General features: G+C 44.0%; 1 protein-coding gene across 1 annotated transcript; it reads right to left on the bottom strand.

The window, feature by feature from the left end:
- Positions 1-16,912: 16,912 nt before the first annotated feature.
- Positions 16,913-21,399, bottom strand: LOC149365471 (U6 snRNA-associated Sm-like protein LSm2). The gene is made up of 4 exons (XM_089585215.1): positions 21,305-21,399; positions 20,990-21,057; positions 20,799-20,889; positions 16,913-17,187 (listed from the first exon to the last, which is right to left on the bottom strand). Exons 1-4 carry the CDS (start codon positions 21,305-21,307, stop codon positions 17,062-17,064), a joined length of 288 nt encoding a protein of 95 aa, XP_089441341.1. The 5' UTR covers positions 21,308-21,399; the 3' UTR covers positions 16,913-17,061.

Raw genomic sequence — 21,399 nt, forward strand, 5'->3', positions numbered from 1 at the left:
AGTAAGTTCCATTAGAGCATTCGATTATATCTATTTTGTAGAACCTACAGAAGCCTTAATCTTTTAACGCAATCGGATATTATGATAAGCTTTATTATTGCGATAACGTTAGAGCCCCCATGTCGGAAAAATCTGTACGTCCGTCCATCTGGAGCCTCGATTGGCAGGCGGCAAAGTATAGAGAAGTCCAAGTCCCCCTCTTCACTTTCAGAAGGGGGGGAGGAATAGACAAAAAAGGGAAAAAGCAAGACGAAGACATGGTGAGAATGATTGATTATCGGGAAAAGAAAGGCGCAGTAACTGTCTCACATCTTCGTGGGCACCCGAACCGTGCCGTAACGGAAGTGATAAATGAGCGAGTGGTAGAAGAAAGGAAGAAAGATGTGCCATAGTGGAGGTCTCCGGAATAATTTCGACCACCTGGGGATCTTTAACGTGCACTGATAGCGCACAGCACACGGGCGCCTTTAGCGTTTCGCCTCCATTGAAACGCGGCTGCCACGGTCGGGTTCGAACCCGAGCACTCCGGCTCGGTAGACAAGCGAGTAGCGGATGGGAGGCGACAGGTGACGGGCGGCAAAGTGGAAAGGGCGCATGGCATGTCACTTTGATTGCTATGGACTCTGAGTCAGGAGAGTGGTGCGGATGTATGGCGTATCAAACAGTGATTGAGGGACTGGATCATGCAGCCCGCTCGCACTGTCTGAACGCGTCAGCGGCAGTGGCTGCTTCGTCTGGGCATATACTAATGCCAACGCCAACTCTGCCACATCAATCGGATTGATGGTGTATAACTGTTATTAACGGTGGGTTTCTTTGCCACATAGCTTTCTTTTTCTATTTTTCATGTTTCTTTTAAGGCACTCCTCGAAAAAAATCCTAGAGGAGACGCTTCTAAGCCAACTGGAAACAAGAGATTAAAATGATTCCTCATCTGGATAAACCAAGTGCTAAATATGATCACTAATGTGAAAAGTGTGGTTTTATTCCTTTACGGCTTTCTTATTACTACTTTGCAATACTGCGCATCTAAGGGTGCTGTACCAATATCATGCACCTCTAAACACTTCAGATGCTGCACCAAAGTTACTCAAGCTTATGTACATCAATCGGCGTAAAACCTGCATGATTTTCATCGAACGTCCGACAAACACAAGTGCTACACCCCGTGAGTTATTTTATTTTTTTAATTCGGAAGCGCTTTTCTAGCGAAGTCCATGTGCAATGTTCTAAGCGGTTTCAAGTCGGATCTCCTTTCATCCCCCTCAGGTAGCTAAAATACGACAGGCTATTCTTGCAGGCAACTAAGCTGATGGTGAAGGTGGTGACGATTAGCTACGTGAAATCCGTAAAACGTGTTACGCGCAATATGATTCCATATTATGTTCTCTTTTTGGCGAGCGCTAATAGCAAAATCACAGACTCAATCGCGCTTTGGCGTCATGCGCAGGATGCCAGCTCATGATGCCCGCGGTGAAAGCTGGCAGACATGTGCCCGTGTACTGCGATTTCATCTACAAAAGGAACTGCCGGGGCCCGAAAGTGGAAGTGTACAAACCGTCAATATGTACGAGCCTGACGAACCTTTCTTTTGACTATGACGATGACATGATGTAATAATGACGAGCTGCTTTTCAGAGTGCACGGGGAAAAAAACTTCATGATTAGAAAAAGAGCGTACTGTCCTCTAATTCACACTGGTATGAAATAAAAGTAGTCTTGAAGTAATCTTGAACACATTGCCTACTTCTTTCTGCCATATTACTGAGTGGAAGTTTAGTTTTATACGAAGTGTTTAAGCGGAAACTTGCAAAAATTGCTATGGGAAGAAAGAAACTTTTTTCACTGGAGCACACTGTCAGCCGCGGCCGATGTCAGTCATTATAAAAGTCATCATAAGTAGAAAATTACATAAAATTTACTAATTAAATATTTAATTGTCCAGGTAGCATCAAACATTGCAATACTGTTAATGTTATAAAAAGTTACGTAAGTTGCAGTATTGTTATATGTTGCAATGTAGCAGTGAATAACATTAAAAATTAACATATATTATTATAACGTGTACAAGGGAGGGTAAAGCCTCAGGCTGCTTGCCGACGTTTCGACAAGAGGACTGGTCTTCGTCTGGGCAAAGCGTTCATCACTGGCGGGATTTAAATAGGGCCTTCACTCCGAGGAGGAAGGCCCGGTGAGGGGGAGGAAGGAGTGAAATGGGAAGGATGTTCGGATGGGGAGGATGAATCTTGTCTATGCAAGATGGCTGCTAAAGAGAGGATTAATCAGCTGACCATCAAAAATTTGAAAAGAAAAAGGCGAGCTCAGCAGAAAGGAATCCAGGGGTGTGGAGCAATTAACTTCAATTATAGTTAACTACAACTTTAGCGTTCCTTTAAAATGAAACTGCAGAACTTTGCAGTGGTTATGGCATTCAGCAACAGACATTAGTGCACTTAATTTTTTTTTAAATTAGAGCATAGAAAATTGATACACAAATGCAAACCAAACACAGCAGTTTTTTATTGCTTATATAATTTAAAATGGGCATGAAGAAAAAAATGACAATTCTACACGGAAACATACCAAGAAAAAAATGACATTTGCCAGCTCCAGAGGTCTATGACCAGGTCATCAAGGCTTGCTCTGTGAAGCCTCTTTTCTTGCAGCATCCTGAAGCTGCTGAGTTTCCACTTCATCTGCTGGTAGCTGGACGTAACGCACAATGGATCCTCATATGAAGCAATTCTTGACAGAAAGCTGCAACAGAAAGCACCTTTCGGCATTAAATTGTAATGATTTACACTAACAATACATGTACGGAGGTTGTCATAACAGGCTAAAACATCCCTTTTATAACAAGCAGCAAATCTGAAAGGGCCCTTCATTATGAAGCATGACAAGATTTAATAAAAGTCGCATGCATGTCTGATGTTATTGTACACAAAGAATCTGGAAACAGCGGCTTTGAGAAAGCAATGGACAGCACCGTCATCCCTGCAACACACATCGGAATGATAAAAAAAACTTACAAGATGGCATCAACATCGCAATACCAAGACAATAAAGTCAAGTGTACTGTCTCAAAGGGTAAGGAGTTCAGATATGAAGGATAGGTAATTCAGCCCAGTGACAATTGTAGTACAGTAGACTTCCGTTAAGATGAATTCTCGGATATGAAAAACAATGTGAGACTGGTTCTCCAAGGATTCAATGTAAAAAATATATATATTTATGTACACTCCTAAGCACCCTTATGAGGTATTGCGATAGCAATATACTGCCCTATGATTGAATTTTTATCTGCATTTGGTGTTTCTGCGTTGATTTCATTGCATTGGAGCGACATTCATCAGCCACTATTTGGACTCTAAGCTGCAGCCACAGGTATGAACTGCGGAATGTTTGCACTTACTTTGCATTTATCACACACACTTTGTCTGCATTTGTTCAAAATAATGTTATTCAAACTATGCACTTAATTCATCTTCATCCAATTCTTTAGTGTAGTACGGCTGGTTGTGAAGATGTCATCAGATCACGTGACCTCTCGCGACCAAACAACGAATTTCGTCTCGGACATGGGCGGAGTTTTGGTGAGACGACACCTCCAATGCTATCGAATTAAAATACGCTTAAGACGAATTATTTCACGCACTGTCGCTTCAAGCAGTGACGAAAAGAGAGAGAGAGAAAAAAAAATGTAATTGAATCGGAACAGAACTGATATATCGCCGGCCCAGAAACCGCCATTCATAGCACGGACGGCGCTAAACTATCTCGGCACAAGTTGCGTCAACGTATTAGTGGCCCGTTTAAAGTATAAATCCCTGCTAAAAATCTCCTCTGCGGAACAACCACTCATGACCAGACCGTGCCCCTCCAACAGCAGGCTCTGAATTGGCGTCATGGGGATTGCTTCCTTATGTGGGAATGAATGTTTACAGGAAAAGTAAATAACGAAATATCGGAAGCGCGTATAGGCCATTAAGTTGCCTTCCACTGTTTTTTTTTTTTAAATTTTGCTGGATTCCGTCACTCGGTTTGGTCGTCTCTTTGCATCACAGGGTATCTATGCCCTACCTTTCCTGTCAGGGCAAGAAGATTGCGTAAAGATTTGCTACGTTTGTCTCTGCTGTGCTTCGTCTCCTCTTAGAGACGGCGACTCAAGAAGAGCTTTAGCACTGGCTATCTCTCTGGGCACTTGTGGCCAGGGTAAAGCTGTACTTGCGACTTTGTTCTGACAGCGAACGTTTACACGCACCATGACGTCTTCAACTAGTACCAGGGAATAAGTTTCGGAGTCGTGCACTCCTCATGTTTTTCTCACAAGAGGTCCCACTACAGCTTTCAGCTTCGGGACCTCTCTATGTAATACACTCTGATGCATTGTATTCACTGATAATAAACTTCAACTTGAACTTGGCACATTGCGGTGCCACTTCAGCAGTCAGCAGTTTGTACAGTATACTGCGGCGCCTGCCTGTCGATCACGAATGTGTCAATAAAACTGTTTATTAAAAAAATGAGATAGCACTTCTGAACGAACTGTTCTCACTAATATGCCGCGAAATAACAAAATAGGATTTCGTGGGGAGCTTTGCAATATCCTCAGTCACTCTAATAAATGTACTCAGTATTGATATTATCATGTTCTACCCATGGACCCTGAAGGACCAGTGAAGAAGTGGGCACGCAAAAGAAGGTGGAAAGGAAGAAAAGGGAGGAAATCTCGCCGCTGACACACCAGGCTCGGGTCGACCTGCCTTTGTAAATCGAACCTGTATCAGTGTGGTGAAGGTACTGGGATTGACTGGCTTTTATTAAATAATGGTAAAATTAGAAGAATAAAGAAAAGAAACACATGAAAAGATACCACTTTCCAGACAGGTTTTAGGTTTATGGTGTATGGGGGGGGGGGGGGGGGGGGGGGGGGCTGACGTCCCAGAGCGACTCAGGCTATGAGGGACGCCGTCGTGAAGGGTTCCGGAAATTTTGACCACCTGGAGTTCTTTAACGTGCATTGACATCGCACAGTACACGGGCATCTCCAGAAAAGAGCATAGCATATAAACGTGGTTCCAAAAGAAAAGGACACCAGTTTTTTCCTTCATAAAATTATTCCGCATCATCTTTGACTACGTAAGCAACTCTTCACATACACCCAAAGTAGACTTTGGACAACGTTTTAGCAGAATAACAGTCACTCTCCGGTCAACACCTTCTACATTTGGCAGCTGCTTCATTCAGAAAGTTACAAGTAACCAATTCCAAGGCTCGCTTCATACAGGTACTGCGCTGACCTACAATAGAGCCCACCAACGCAGTTGATATTGTATTAAGCTCAGCTGCATCGAAAATTCCTGACCCGTCATACAGAATAGCTATGAGCCTTTATTAAACATGCATAAAAACAGGAATTAGACTCATTGTAACTTTCTAGTCAGGTGGTAATCGCCAATGGAGAGCCCTTCTTTATATCTTCCACGTAAACTTCGCGCTAAACATGTTCTCTGCGGTGATGAGAGTGATGCCGCTTTATCAACCCCCTTCAAAGCGTTTATCGAAGCCACCATGAATGCAGTCGAGTCTGCTTATAACGGTCTTGACATTCGCGCCGATTATGTTCACTGCGTCCGAAGTTTGTAGTAAGTGGATTCGCACATTACTGCTAAAAACACAAGGTCCGACAAAAGTGGCGTTTATATCTCAAAATGTACGTCATGCGTGTCTTTTTCTTGAAAGAAATACTATCGCGCAGCTTTCCAAGCTCTCCAGCGCAGTCATGAGCTCATCGCCGAGGCTATTCTTACCAACGAGGTAACGAAGTGCGCTACAGGCGCGATATGATTAATCGTGGTTGAAGCGTTCACGGAGTATCCCCTTCATTTTTTTTTTTTCGTTATTTTCGGTCCCCGAGCTCTTTTCGGGCAAAAGGGGGGGGGGGGGGGGGTGCAGGTAGTTACAAAGGCTTGGAGACGTTCTTCGGTAACCGCGTTTGCGCGGGACCCGAGATTTTTTTACTGCAGGAACCAGTGCACGGCGCCTCCTCTTTCGCTCTAATCGAGTGGTGCTGCCACGGTTGTTCGTTGTACCTGAGACGCTGCGCCATTGCCTTAAAACATATATAAACGGTAGCACCATCCTCATTCGTAATAAGCGGGCTTTTGTTATAATTGCAATCGTTATAAGTGGGCTGGTCTGTATTGCGGCAAACAGAGGGCAACGTCAGTGCGGTCAGATATAAATGCGTCACCTCAGACGGAGTCTGAATTCTACATCCGGTGCAATGACCTCCCTTTGAAGAGTATTCTCGCGGATACCTCGAAAACGCTCCATACGGCACATTGTGCAGCAGCGACCGTCGAAGTTCTCTTACCGGTCGCAAGAAAGCTGGAAATAATAGAACAATAGATATGTTCTGCGAGTTTCTCGAAGGCCGTGAAAGGCGCCAAGAAACGGAAATTCAAAATTCGACAATGGAAAAAAGATCATCGTATCACCTATGCAGCACAGAAAAAAAAAAAGGGAAAAAACGCGAAGTATTTAGGCTACGACCCGTATCGCCAAAGAAAATTTTTCGAGCGGGAGTTGGAAGATGAAGGAAGCTCTTTTTACCTGCTTGGCAGTCTTGTTAGCCTGCGACGGTGGCGGTAGAAGGAATGTAAACGCCGAAAAACCGTTCGAAGAAAACCCGTTATTCTTCGGGCGCCAGCACGCCTCCGATGTAAGTAAATAATATGTATTTCTTGTTTATGAAACAGAAGATAGCCAATCTTAGAAACAACGAAAAGCAGTAAAGAACGTTGCTCCTTTTCTTAAGTTGTGTTTGTTAAAAAAGGAAACTGAGTAAATAGGTAAATTATTTGTCCTGCTGTTGGTGGTAAAAATTTGGCTTCTTCGCAGTTTTTTTGATGGCCTGTAGCTATGCAGCAGTTTCCGTCTTTAAAGCGTTTCCCCTCCAATGACATTATTTGCTATTATCGCACGGGAAAGACGGGCAAATTATTCGAGCTTTCACTTCAATTTAAATTTCGCCAATTTTGCAAAGTCAATTAGCAGGTAGCTTCAATATGAAAGGAAACAGTCGGTTTGCACACAAGCAGGATTTTTGTTCTTACTTCTACACCGAAGTCGAAATTGTCTCACGGGCGTAGTCCGTCCAATAGAAAACTTTCTATAACAAAGGGAAAGGTCTACTTTTCAGTCATAATTATGGATAATATGTTTCCTGTTAATAATAAAGTTGTCTCTACATAGGGTCTATAACATTCAGCATTAGGAAGAACGACCAGTTAATAATCAACTGTAACTACTGAATGCACAAAAATGCCATTCAGGCACAGTCAGAGGTTTTAACCGTTATTTTCTCGTATCTTTCCGCCGCAGGCAGTAAATATAAAGGGGAAAGTCTACGTGAAGCTCCAGAACTACGAGACCACGAACGTTTGCAAGAGTTTCGAGCTCACTCGGAAATTTAACGATACGGTGTACCAATTTACTTTTGCTGCCTTTTTGCTCAAGAGTAATATTTACAAGTAAGCATCAGCACCTTTTCTTTGTTCATTTATAGATAGCTGCATCAGGCGCTTTCACCGAGGTGAACGACACCATAACCGTAGATCACAATTAGACAAAAATTATGAGCAGAAAAATGCTGTAATCATTTTTTAAATCATTCAGTGCAGTTGTTTCACGACTAATCTTCTTTTAATATAGCCGTATATGGGTACTATAGCCTTGTCGCCATCTGCGAAGAAATGGTGTGTCCAAATACTACCGCCGCCGGTTACCCGCCAATTGTTTCAAAAGGATGCAAGCTATAATTCGGCCTGGTGCTCGGTTTCCCAGGGTACATGGCTTGGGAAGGAGTCTTCCAAGCATTCCCACATCTGAAAAGCCGAGTACCAGGCCCTCGGAAAGCTTGTACCAGTTAGAAAACCGGTGTTCACATGGCGGCACCGGGCAACGAACCCAGCACATTTCTCATTTGAGGCATATGCTCAGATCACTGCGCATCGCCATTATTATTTGCAATATTAGACGCCATTGAAAAAAGACCTTGCTAAGCATACTGTAACGAAAGGCAACAATTAGTGCACCCCATCCTGATGTTAACAACACCTGTATTAACGAATTGTACCTCATATGGAATTCTATCTGCATTTTTAATTTCATACAGTAAACCTGATGCAGGTGTCAGAAATAAAATAATACTGTGGCATTGCGATGCGCGCTTTGACATAAGCATACATGAATGGAGATTGCTTTAATGCGATACAAAAAATAGAACTTGTAACAGCAGCGCAGCTTATTTCTAATAACCGAAACAGTTTTTGATTAGAGTGTGTGGCGGTCCGTATGGTGCGCTGATTCCTTTATTCGGCGTTTCTGTTATTTCCGTCTCTATGTACAGCGTCAAAGTAAGGAGCATAGTGAAACTTCTAAAGACTGGAAGACATCGAAAATACAATGCCCTGACTTACACGTATGGATCAGGTAAGTCCCAAAAGCGCAAGCTGCGTATTTACCTTATGGCCAAAGTGCCGGCATGCAGCATCTTTAAAGGAACACTGAGTACATATTGTAGCTGGCCTTTGTCGGTAGAAGTACCGCGTTCGAATCCCAAAGAGACTACTCTCACCGAAAACGCCCCTGTACTTAAGCTAGAAACGAGCAAACAGCGAAATATAGATGTCGCCATCAAAGGCCAATTCCGCAAGTGAAATACGCCTGTAGCACCCGATTTTTACACGCGTGTCACTGAGGCGAGGCTGCACCGTAATTCACCTAGAAACTGTAATGACCCGTCTTGTTCGGTAAAGACGTCGTGAGCTTGAATCAAATGGCAAAAATATTTTTAAATACAATTTTTTTCTCGCTGATAAATGCGTCTTTTGCGCCAGGACAGACATCAACACACCACACAGAGTCAGAGAATCAATCTTTACTGAGAGCAGTAACTGAATTCAGAAAGAGGTTGAGGATTAGGTGGCTGTGCTAGCTACTGGTGGGCTTCATTGATTCATTACATCTGCTGGTGCAACCTTATTGTACAAGTTTAAAAAAAGACGGTTTCGTCGGTTTGCACATAATGTGATAAAGTGGGACATTTACTTGCGTCGAGACCTCTCTGATCTGTTCTTTCGTTGAATGTGTTATGTGTGCGTGTGCGTATGTGCGTGTGTTGTGTGGTCGTGTTTTTGCGTGCGTGCGTGCGTGCGTGTGTGCGTGCGTGCGTGCGTGCGTCTTGTCCTCGTCCTATTCGCGCAGTCTTAAACTTCCACGAAATGAACCAAACAGCACGCAAGAACATTCGAGTATACGTTGAGGTTAATGCCCCAAAGATAACTGCACAGAAAACCCCTAAGGTGCTGATCATGGGGAAGTACCTAAGCCCACTCTCTCTGCAACCTTCAGAGGACAACCAGCTAGCCCCCATGCACTGCTCGGTAAATTTAAGAGCAATAACTTCATCGCAAAAAGCAATGCATTACTCTATCACTTTTAAAAAGACATGTGAGTTGTATGTAGCGTTTATTTCTTCAAGTCCTTTTTTTAAAAAAAAAACAGCTTGTGCATTAGTTGTAACAATAATGCATCTTTGTTTACGTGTTTGTGATGTTTTCTAACCGGTGCACGTTGCCATATGAGGTTCGAAACCCTTTCAGACGACGCCCCGAAGTTTCGCAGCCTGATGTACATTGGTCCGCTCAAGAGGTGCATGATCTTCATTAAAGAGCGGAAAACGGACCCCAAACCGCGTGAGTTTTTCTTCCACTTTGTTTAGCTTTTTAATGCACTCTATGTACGATATGGTGTACTACCGCTATCAAATGCTTGCGGGACGCGAGTGTGCGGAGAAAAATTTGGTTCCTCACAGTCACTTAATTCAGTCTCCTGAAATGTGCGGAGTGACAATAAACTTTCTTCTGGGAACACGCTTCCCGTAAAAGTTTAATCGCGGTAGTACATAGCGAATTCGCAGCTTCTACAGCAAGGAGGTTGGTCTGCAGTCAATACGCCATGCAGGTCCCCTCATGCGCGCGCAACGGTGATAGATATCATCGCACACTGTCACGTGGTGTGACCACGCGGGGGACCGACTATCTCCTTTTTACTTTTTATGACTAGACTTCAAGGCCAGCGAGGAACAAGTTTTTTTTTGTTTTTCCTACATGAAAGATCGCAATAGTTATAGTCGTACAGAATGCTATCTTTCCAATGGTAAGAGGGGACGAAAATGCGAAGTGCGCGACATCACTATCCAGCCGTGTGTTCGCGAATATAGGCACACCCGTCTGTCATCAGTCTGAATAGACTCCAGCTCAGTATCAGTTAATTGCAACACTTGCATTTTACATTACAATGTGCATTTTGTGTACTTTTTGTCCGTGCGTGTGTAAGTGACCCAGCTTCGCCAATGACCTTCATCCTAACAACTGCTCACTCTTACGCCTAGTCTCTAATTTCTGAAAAGTTCCCTAGCGGCAATGCAAGACCTTCCCTCTCGTGTCTTGGCCGTTGCACTCGCTAGTTTGCACCGTCACCGTGATTTCAGCGCGTGAGAGAACAAATGCTAACAACCTGAGGCAACTCACCCTGCTTCTTTTCTATAGCTGGGTTGTGCAAACAGCCTCAAGGCACACTCAACACAGAAAGGAATAAAGAGGAAGTAAGTTGTCCTCTAGTGCACTCTTTTTTATAAAAGGCTGTGTGCTAGAGAACAGCTTGCTCCCTTTTTACTCCCATATAAGCGTATTCATCTTTAGAGTGCAGCAGTAGGAGATGCAAACGTAGCTATAGATCAGAAGCGTGATCACGCGCTCACCTCACGCTTTGCAATTCCTTACTGACGAAGTAGCGCGTCTCAGATCATCATACACACTCTGTACAATTCGTGCACCCTGCATAATAAGCGTGAGCAGCCAAATCACCACTGCACCGTATAGCATTGCTGTCTTTCGCTTCATTCGCAGGATGCCAGCTCATGATGCCCGCAGCACACATTCGTAATAAAGCGCCTACACTGTGCAAGTTTATCTTCAACAGGTATTGCCCTGGCCCAAGAATTAAGGTTTACCAACCGTGGTGTAGAAACTTAACCTCGGTTACTATAGAGTCTCTAGGCTACAACGAGCCCAGGGGAGAATAACGGATGCAAGATCGCCATTAAGCTCGGCAAGACGTAATATTTCGTAGATACCACACGACATCGTGTCTCCAAAGCTTCGGATATTAAGAAATAAAGACACTTCAAGCAAAAGCTTCTTCATTTTCCCTTTCCTTGGAATGAAGGTGAGACGACATTAGACGTATCGCGTCACGTTGTCCCTCCCTTCATTTCTTACCGGAGATGGCTCATACACAGGAGCAATCTTTCTCCGGGCCATGTATTCTTTGTGGCTTGGGCTCGTAGCTAGCAATCTTTTGGGCCAACGGGGAGGAGTTTTTGGTCAGAAAGGAGCACAATGACTTGCTTATTCACAGCGGAAATCAACCTTTTCCAGACCAACACAGTTTTTTTCGCATTGGGAACGTCCCCACCACGCGTCATATACTACAGAGGCAGATTCAAGTGCCTGCCATTTCCACCGCCAGAAATACAATGTAGTCATTTAGTGTAGACGTCGGCATGTTGTGCCCTGAGCAACCAACTCGGCGAGGCAAGCGGAAAGGAGCGTTTATCTGCGAGACTGGCGTTTAGGCAGGCGCTAGATCATGACACCACACCAGCTGACGTCACTGCTGATAACTGCTCGCGTTTGGAAGATGCCGTGTTCGCTTGCACCGCGCAGTAACTGAGGCTCCATTTCCACCCTTGTACACTTCTCGTTACCTTATCAGCTTTATTTTATATCAGCAGATTTACCCCTGAACTTCATATGCATGCTTTACAGAGCGTAGTGAACAAAGGTAACAAAAAATGCAAAGCAAAAGAAATGATCACTGTAGAATGGCAGAAAGTATCGGGGATACGCAATGGTTGAAGCGAAAAAGACAGGTTTATGTTTAGGTTTATGGGGTTTCGTCCCAAAGCGACTAAGGCTATGAGAGACGCCGTAGTGGAGGGCTCCGGAAATTTCGACCACCTGGGGTTCTTTAACGTGCACTGACATCGCACAGTACACGGGCCTCTAGAATTTCTCCTCCAAAGAAATTCTGGTCCCTCCAAAGAAATTCTGGTTCTGGTCCCTGCCTCTTAATTTCTCTCTGCCTCGTTTCACTTACTCCCTCCTTCCCCCCAATGCGCAGCTGAGGTGGCCAAAATTTCTTTCAAGTATAGGAAAGTCGAGCAGTACATCGAACTCCAATTACACCAGTCGGTCGCGCTTCCCCTTACCGCGTCCTTCAATCACTTTTCGGGCGCGAAGACGAATCGACTGCGTGGCCTCGGGCGTCTGCTTGCAGCGCTAGCACTGTGAAACAGGATGACGAGGTTAACTACCCTCAAGCACGCCCCAAGGTTCGCTAGAGGGCAGTAACGTAACGCTTAAACGCTGTACCACTGCGCTAGGCGTGGTATGGGGACTCGCAGCGATCTATGAATGAAAAGTTAGAGATGACCCCACTCTACGACTTCTCCGATCTTTGTAAGACGCGTGCTTGCTTTCGGGCACTGCTTACAACCGATGTTTCAATTGCATGCGTGTTCGTCGACAGACTCGTGTCTGGTTTTATCCATTTTCGTGTAGCCATCACTGTTCGCGCATTACTTCGTCGATGGCAAAGTGGTCTTGTCAGTCCTGCCGCTCGCTCCGTGGGGCTGATTGAATACATACCTCACGTAATGTTGGCGTCGATTTGGGCGTTCGTTTCGGCGTGAAATTTGCGCCACTTCGCGACAGTCGGCGTTCAGCAATGGTTGACGAGAATGGGAGCTAGAAACACTGGAAACATTTCATGCTTAACAACGAATAGGCGTTCGCATAATGTGGCGCATGTTTCGACACCCGGATGTGCGTGTGACTGATGACAGTGCGGTGTAAGAATATTTCTTACACTGTGGTCATGACTATAGAACTACTTATCCAAGACAGAACACCAACATGAAATTTGAATAAGGAACAGCTCGGCGGACTAACTTATTAGTCCACTCACTGGGGCTAACATTCAGATCATGATCCGAGCTGTGAGTGACCGCGGACTCACATTCAGATATTGATCCGAGTCGCGAGTCTGTGCTCAGGCTCAGATCATATCTTCGTTATCGCGCCAACGGTGTGCGCTTAATTTCTTCTTTTTTTCCTCGCTTCCAGCGGAAGGAAGGAAAGATTATTTCCGCCACAAAGGACGCTTCAGGACGAGGCGTCTTGGAGATGAGAGAAAGACGGCGTTTTGCCCTTTTAGTTTACGCGGATGCGGTAATGAGCCGAGCGGAGATATGTCAGAAGCTTTGACCGAGTTCCATCGTGACTCTGCGCCGAGGAGGAGGTTCCTTTTGTCCCGCTTCTCTTACACGCCTCGACCCCATTTTACGCAGTGTGATTCCATGCCGATGTGAGTCGTAATGAGTAAGCCCAATGAGTAGCGAGTCAAAAAGAGTGAGCCCAAACGAGTTGCGAGTCTTGAGGAGTTAGTCCAAATGAGTCACGACTCAGGACCAACGAGCGAGTCCAAATGAGTGAGCCTGGATAAGTCGCGAGTCGAAATGAGTCGTAATGATCGTAATGAATGGTTCAACCCGGACAAGTCGATTCTGAGGGGGCTCAAGTGAATTGTGAGCCTACACAAGTTTGAGTGAGCCTGGGCCTCTACGAGTATGAGTGATTCAGTAGGTTGACCAAACACCGAACTTTTTTGAGTGCCTGAGTGAGCATTCGAGATTTTTCTGAGGTATGCATGGCTACACACTTTTTTATGTGCGTACAAGAACGACTGTTGAGCAATGCTCTCTAGCTGAAGTGCAAAAATAGAAAAAACAAATGGTGATGCCATCAGCAATCTCTTGAAAAATACAGCTGCATGCTATTTTTATCACGATGACATGAGCATATTTTAACTCTTGGCCCATGCCACTAGCTGGAACAACGTAGGTTACGGTGAGCCAGACAGATAGCCCCTTTTCCAATAACCGCCCACACCGAAATGAAAACCTAAAATTCACCCATCAGAGCTTCTATTGCATCAGAAGTGATGTTAGAAGCTGCATCGAGAGAACAGGAAATACTGATGGCTTCACTGAAGAGGTCATTTGCACATAAAATTATTGTAAACAAATTGGCCACGCAACGCAGCAAATGTGGTTTAGAGATCTTGAACTCAGTTTTCTGGAAACGAAGAACAGTGCAGTAGATTAACATTACGCGAACAAGAAATGGCAGTAAATGCTTAAAACTTTTTCCTTAACGCGCCACAGGCCATGGATGGTATATGGCCCACGTTTTGGACATGCAGCCAAAAATTCAAGACGCGCTCCTGGACAAGCTCCGCCATCTATATTGGTTCTATAACACCACTTCTTTGGTTTCAGATCTGTTTTTTTTTTTGTTTTTTTTCCATTTTCTAACGTGAGGAGGCGACTTGAAAAATGAAACTTTGAGCGGAGATAGTCCGCCAGTCGCCAATCATGGCGTCCGTTTTGCCGCGCGCTCCTCAAATGCGAAAGACTACACTACGCAGTTTTCTCGGTTCTTGCGCCATCTTTTTTTTTTTTTTTAAGAGCACTAGTGGTGACTTAGGCAACCAAGTGGAATGTTCGGATTTCAGTTTCGATAGCGAGACTTTGTCTCAGAAGCGCGGGATATCAGCGCGTGCTCGCACGTGTTTCGTTTTACCGTTCACATTGTATTTTATGTAGCGCGCTTGATTTGTATATGTCGAGAGTGGTTTTATTTGGTGCTTTAGGGCCTCTGGAGCATACTGCCAAGATATTTTACCGAATGCGCCAGCAGATTTTTATGATGGTGCCATGCAAGGCCCCGCCCCTTTTTTTCACGCCTTAAAGGGACTGCGAAACACCGCCTGGGGGAATACCGGCTATACTTCAGGTGGGTTCTTTATGTCACACAGATGCTGACTTAAAAAGAATTACAGGAATCGATGCACAGGAACGGGAGTTCTTCAGTGAAGAAATTTCAAAATACAAGCAAACAAAACGCTGCCCTAAACTCGATTTTGGCGGGGCTTCCCACTCCTATTTCGCTCTCCCAATGACGGCACCTGGCGCAACCAATCAAAACAGCCAGCCAGAGCACGTCGCGGAAGTTTGTACTCCATGGTTGCCTGCTCTCTGTAACTCGTTCTTGCTGAGACTGGCAGCGTTGTTTCCATGCCAGAGCGCCCCTGGTGGTGTATTTTTATTTTACTTGCTTTGCAGGGCTTTTATCTAAGGCAAACAAGTTTTTTTTTGTTGATCTAATATAAAACGCAGACAGGTGACAAAATGTGTCTCTATTTATTCACGCAATTTGCAGTATATTTACTGTTTGTCCGATCATCAAACTCGCGCCAGGTGATGTCATATCCGCTGCTAAAAACCCGCCACTGTGTGGCGACACCATCAGAGCCATGAAGTTGTTTTTGGGAGGACATTAAAATATTAAAAAACGGAATATACGCGGTATTACCGACGCTAATAGCACCATTATAACTCTCTGCATGCAATCAACGGGCAAAACAGTTAACTAAGATTGTGTTTCTGGGCCCCTTTAAGCTCGTTTTGAACGTGCCGCCAAAAATTAAAGACGGCACTTTTGATTAAGCTGCGCCATCTATTTTGTTTCTATGACACCATTTCATTGGTTTCAGTATGGCCTCTGAGATTAGCAAACGCGCTTGTTTCTAGAAAAACGAGTGCGTTGCGTAATCTCGGAGGCCATGGTTTCAGGTCTCTTTTTTTATTTTCTAACACGAGGCGGCAACGTGAAAAATGAAATTATGAACGGATGTAGCCCCCCGGTCGCCATTCATGGAATCTTCACCCTGCTCATGGAATCTGTCGCGCCGCACGCTCCTGGAAGGCGAAACGCTTCACTGAGCACTTTTTTTTTTTTTCGCTTTAGAACAGTAGTGGCGAGTTTGAGAACCACATGGAATGGTTGGGTTTCAGTTCCGATTGCGAGAGCGTCTCGGAGGCAGGTGACATCGGCACGTGCACGCGCGTTTCGTTTTGCCGTTCACGTTGTGTTTTATGCAGCGCGTTCGATTTGGGAGTAAGGTTTTTAAGTGATTTTATTTGGCGCTTCAAGGTCTTTGCAACACACTGCAAGATATTTTGCCAAATGCGCCAGCTGATTTTTGATTATGTCAAGAAAGGCCCCGCCCCCTTTTAGGGATTTTTTAGCGTTTTTATTTTCATTATACCAACCGAAACAAAAAAAATGAAAAAAAGTAGGGACTGCAAGCTCTGCTATAGCAAAAACAAGGACACAACTCGGAACAAGCATAATGTGGAACACATCCCAGATCTACCTCCACTTCACGTCCTCACGCGACTGCTTTCTTTGGTGGCACACCCATCATATTGCCTAACTTGAAAGGCCACGGAATGTGCGGTGTATTGTGTGCGCAGCTGAAAATCGCAATGATAGCTAAGAACATGTGCAACGCTTTGTATTTTAATTTTTTTGTAATCCATTTCTGGCACAGCGGAGAGGCTTATTTTGGTTTTGCTCGTTTTTTCTTTGCGTGTTACCAGCATGTTTAAGCAATAAATTTGAAACGTTTTCCATATTTTAGTTCAAAAGTGCGACTAATAAGCTACGATATCATGCACTGCAATGTGCATTGCGTTTATTGATTCTCACAAAAAAATTCTTTCAATACACCCAAAAGTAAGCAATTTTTGTGCGGTAAGGAAACATTTAAAATGAAACTGCTAAACTTTGCAATGGTTGTGTCTTTCTGCTACAGACAATAGCACGCTCATTTTTTTTTTCTAATTTAGAGCCTAAAAAAAATTAAAACACAAATGTAAACCAAAGACAGCAGTTTTTTATTGCTTATGTACAAAACCTGATCAATTTCAAATGGGCATGAAGAAAAAAAAAGACAATTCTACATGGAAACACACCAAAAAAAAAAAATTACATACTCCAGCTCCAGAGGTCTATGCCCATGCAATCAAGGCTTGCTCTGTGAAGCCTCTTTCCTTGCAGCATCCTGGAGCAACTGAGTATCCACTTCATCTGCTGGTAGCTGGACGTAACGTACGACTGATCCTCGTATGAAGCAATTCTTGACAGAAAGCTGGAACAGAAAGCACCTTTTGGCATTAAACTGTAATGAATTACATTACCAATACATGTATACACAAGTTGTCATAACAGGCTAAAACATCCCTTTTATAACAAGCAGCACATCTGCAAGGGCCCTTCATTACGGAGCATGAGAAGATTTAATAAAAGTCACATGCATGTCTGATGTTATTGTATGCAAAGAATCTGGAAACGGCTTCTCTGAGAAAGCTACAGACAGCACCGTCATCCTGGCAACATACACTGAAATGACAGAAAAGGACTGACAAGATGGCATCAACCTTGCAACAGCATGCCAATCAAGGTAAATGAGGTGTCTGAAGGTTTGTCTATAGCAAAGTGTAAGGAGTTCAGATATGAAGGATACGATAATTCAGCACAGAGATAACTGCACACTAGACTTCAGTTCAGACGAATGCTAGGATATGAAAAACAATGTGAGACTGGTTCTCCAAGGATTCAATGTAAAGAATATATATATTTACGTACCCTCCTAAGCACCCTTATGAAGTAATGCAATAGCAATATATAGTTATTGCCCCGTGACTGAATTTTTACCTGCATTTGGTGTTTCTGTGTTGGTTTCATTGCATTGGAGCGACATTCACCAGCCACTATTTGGACTCTTAAGCTGCAGCCACAGGTTTGAACAGTGAAATGTTCGTGCTTCCTTTGCGTCTATCACACACACTTTGTCTGCATTTGTTTGACACAAGTTTATTCAAATTATGCAATCAATTCATTTCGATCCATTTCTAGTGTAGTACGGCTGGTTTTGATGACGGCATCAAGTCACAAGACCTCTCATGACCAAACAACAAATTTCATCTCGGACATCGGAGGTGTTTTGGTGTGACGACACTTGTAATGCTGTTGTATTAAAATCTGCTTATGATGACCTGTTTCAGGTGTGGTTTGGGACAAAATTTCATAGGGGCCGCGAATGACGACCTCATGCGACAGCACTGACGGAGCGACCACGCCGCTGTCTTGAGGAAAGAAAAAATATAAACACTTTCACACAAGAAAGCACAACCCCACAACATAGCATTAGTGCACCTTCTCGCAACTGTGCAGGGAAGCTGTCTTGCAAGAGCGCACCTTCTCGCAGTTGTGCAGGAAAGCTTTCTTGCCAGTACGGAAAAAGCAGGGCGCCTTTATTCCTCCATGCGTGCAGCGCAGAGATAGCAGTTATCTACATCACACGAGGGCCATGTGCCATGCGTTGCCTCAGGAGGACTAAAAGGCGCGTACGTGCAGAGTGCATCCGCTTGTTAACTTAGGGCTTAAACAGCTGAGAGCCGAATTCTCAGCTGACATATCACTGCAATATGCGCTATCACGGCACAGAGGTGGCCAGAAATTATCATCACGCGTACATTGCCTGCGGCGGAAGGAAAAGCGCGAGGTGCACAAGGTCCTAGGGTAAGGTAGGGGAGATAATACAGATGCCCCAAAAATCAGAGCCACAAAAATTAAAATTAAGAAACAAAATAGCAATCACTGCGGAAGAAAGAGCGAAAAAGAGGCAGTGAAAAAAATAAAAAGCTATACCAATGCTGTACTCAAGTAAGATAGCGTTACCTTGTTTCATGCTTTCACTCTTCAGCTCACTTCAAGCATAGTGTCATAAATGACACATGAAGTTATCCTCTAACTACAGGCCCATTTTAATTACCATTTTCATGTAACAAAAATTTGGACACACCCAGCATGCTCACATATCTTTTTGGGGGGCACTTCTGTCAAGACAAACTCCTAACAAGACAAAAATTTTTATTATCCCTTCAAGCAACTCTTAAAGAAAGTCCACAGTAATTTCTATGCAAAAGAAGCCACAAACTTCTAATAAGACAAAAATTTTTATTATCCCTTCAAGCAACTCTTAAAGAAAGTCCACAGTAATTTCTATGCAAAAGAAGCCACATTGGGCAACATTCTACATGTCACACAACACAACTGCACAATGACTATTACATGAGCGTAGTGTTAACAGTGCTCATGGAAGGCAGCACTGCAGATGTGATGCAGCTGTCATAAGTTAACTTGTGCCACAGTCAAGCAAGCTATAACACTATTAAACATTAGCCTTGCATCAGCCAATCACATAATTTTTGACGAAACAAAGCTCCTAAAATTGTGTTCCAAATAGACACCCAAGAGGTGCACATAGCAACGAGGTTTTGTCAGCACTGAATAATCAGTGGCACACCTGTTCACCAAGTTTGTTTTTTTTTTTTTTTGTTTTTTTGTGGTATCAAAACACTTTCCCAGCCTAGAGGTGTATGCACTAAACCAGAAGAGTACTACACTGAAATGGTGCGAATGTAACAGCTACAATGCTGGGTGTGAGTGCTTAGCTGAAGAACGATCTATTCCAAACATCTTTTAGCAGCCCAGCTCAAAGGCACAGCTGCAAATTCACAAATATACAACTCTAACACTACTACTCGAAAAAAATTGTCAACTAAAGCTTATGTGCTGTGAAACATGCCAAGTCTTCAATGGCACCCACTTAGAGCATCACATGCAAACTTTGCGACTAAAAGTCACAAGCAGATGCCATGAATGAATAATATCACTTGAGGCAGAAAGCCAGGCAGAAAGCCGGGCCATTTGGCTGCTTGTAACACTGACTAGCTGGCTGCTGCCACTAATGCTGGAGTCAAGTCTTCACAGTATGCTGCTTCTGATGATGATGAATTTTAATGGCACAAGAGCAGGTTCGGTCTAAGAACACTAAGGCACAAGGCAGTTTTGCAACACAGTTGGGATGAAAGACCCATTTCCAAGCATTTCACCCCTGAGAAGCTGGGCACCAAGCCAGGGGAAAGTTTTTACCCATTGTACCATCAATGGATACCTAGTGGCAGCTCATTCAGCAATCTTTTTAGTTCTGTAGTACACTGCTTTACATGAAAATTCTGTGAGGACTGGCCCCAAGTCAAAGGGAAAGCTTGCTAAGAAAACTTGGGCTACTTCAATCTGCAGTTTCATAACTGTGTCGCCAGTCAAATGTGTGCTGGCATCTCCATATATAAAGTATCCAGTACTCCCTGTACAGTGCTCGTCAATCCTGCGTACAGCACTCAAACAACATGCTGCGTAGGAGGAGACGAAATTACACTGTAGTCATTGAGTTATAGGCAGTATGCGTGACAGAGTGACAACAAAGGCCCTTATTCCGCAGTGCTGGACCCACCAGCCACATAAGTGAGGCCAGTGCAGATATCTGCGACACTTAGAAATTTAAGACACATATCAATAAAGGAACTGGTGGACAACAGCATGGAAGCAGTTCAGCTATCGATCTAGCTTATTAACTTAGTTGGTATGGCATCGCCCCGATAAAGATGGGTAGCTACTGACAATCTACCTTAAGCAAAGTTCTTTCTACGCAAGGTTAACACACTCGCTACGTAGAGAAAACTGACACTGAGGCGGCTTAAGTGGACACAATGTAAATAAAAGCGACTAGCGCGAATGGCGACAGGGTTCTAACGCTCGCGCCTTCAGCCTGAGCGTACAGCAATACAAACAAAACACCCACTGATATATTACACTGTAGGGTACAGGAAAAGAGAGGGCTCGAACGCTACTTACCATGTGAGGATACTTGTCTTGTTCAGTCACACTGATGTCCGTCAGCTTTATGTTGAGATACTGGTCCACCGAATGGAGCGTCCCACACATACTGCACACCGTAAAAAAGGGAAAACAAACAACAATTAAACGTTCTGCCACCTTTGAAGTTAGTAACGGGAGTCGCCGAATTACGACAGGTACTGCCTCACCTTAAGTCGTTCTTTAGCTCAACTACGACATCTTTGCCTACCAAGGACTTGAAGAACGAGTAGAACAGCTGTAAGCACAAAGGAAAGCATCAGCAGCTGCATTAATTCGTCGTTTATTATGCACCCGTTAATTTTCGTGTTTCCATTTTCAAAACGACACACTAGCTGTCAATGCAAACTAAGAACCGCACCTTAATAAAACGTCACAGTCATGTTCAAACACCACTTCCAAGTTATACAAATGTATGATCTAACTTAGAAGGAAGTGTGGTGCATAAATACGACAAAAAAAGCGGAGACAATAAACTTTCTTACCATGTTTACTGTCACGCAGACGCGACGTCGAGGAAGCGAGAAGCGGCGCGGGATCAAGCTGTCTATTTAGCCAACTACAAACGACTTTGGCTAGA

This window comes from Amblyomma mixtum, chromosome 1, assembly GCF_055824585.1.
Source record: "Amblyomma mixtum isolate Tamu chromosome 1, ASM5582458v1, whole genome shotgun sequence".
NCBI classification, from domain to species: domain Eukaryota; kingdom Metazoa; phylum Arthropoda; class Arachnida; order Ixodida; family Ixodidae; genus Amblyomma; species Amblyomma mixtum.

What these genes read in the sequence shown, in the direction of transcription:
- LOC149365471 (XM_089585215.1), bottom strand. An exon ending in GAGCTAAAGAACGACTTAAG is followed by an intron (nt 20,890 to 20,989) that starts GTGAGGCAGTAC and finishes TACGGTGTGCAG; the next exon opens with TATGTGTGGGACGCTCCATT. An exon ending in AAGACAAGTATCCTCACATG is followed by an intron (nt 17,188 to 20,798) that starts GTAAGTAGCGTT and finishes TTTCTGTTCCAG; the next exon opens with CTTTCTGTCAAGAATTGCTT.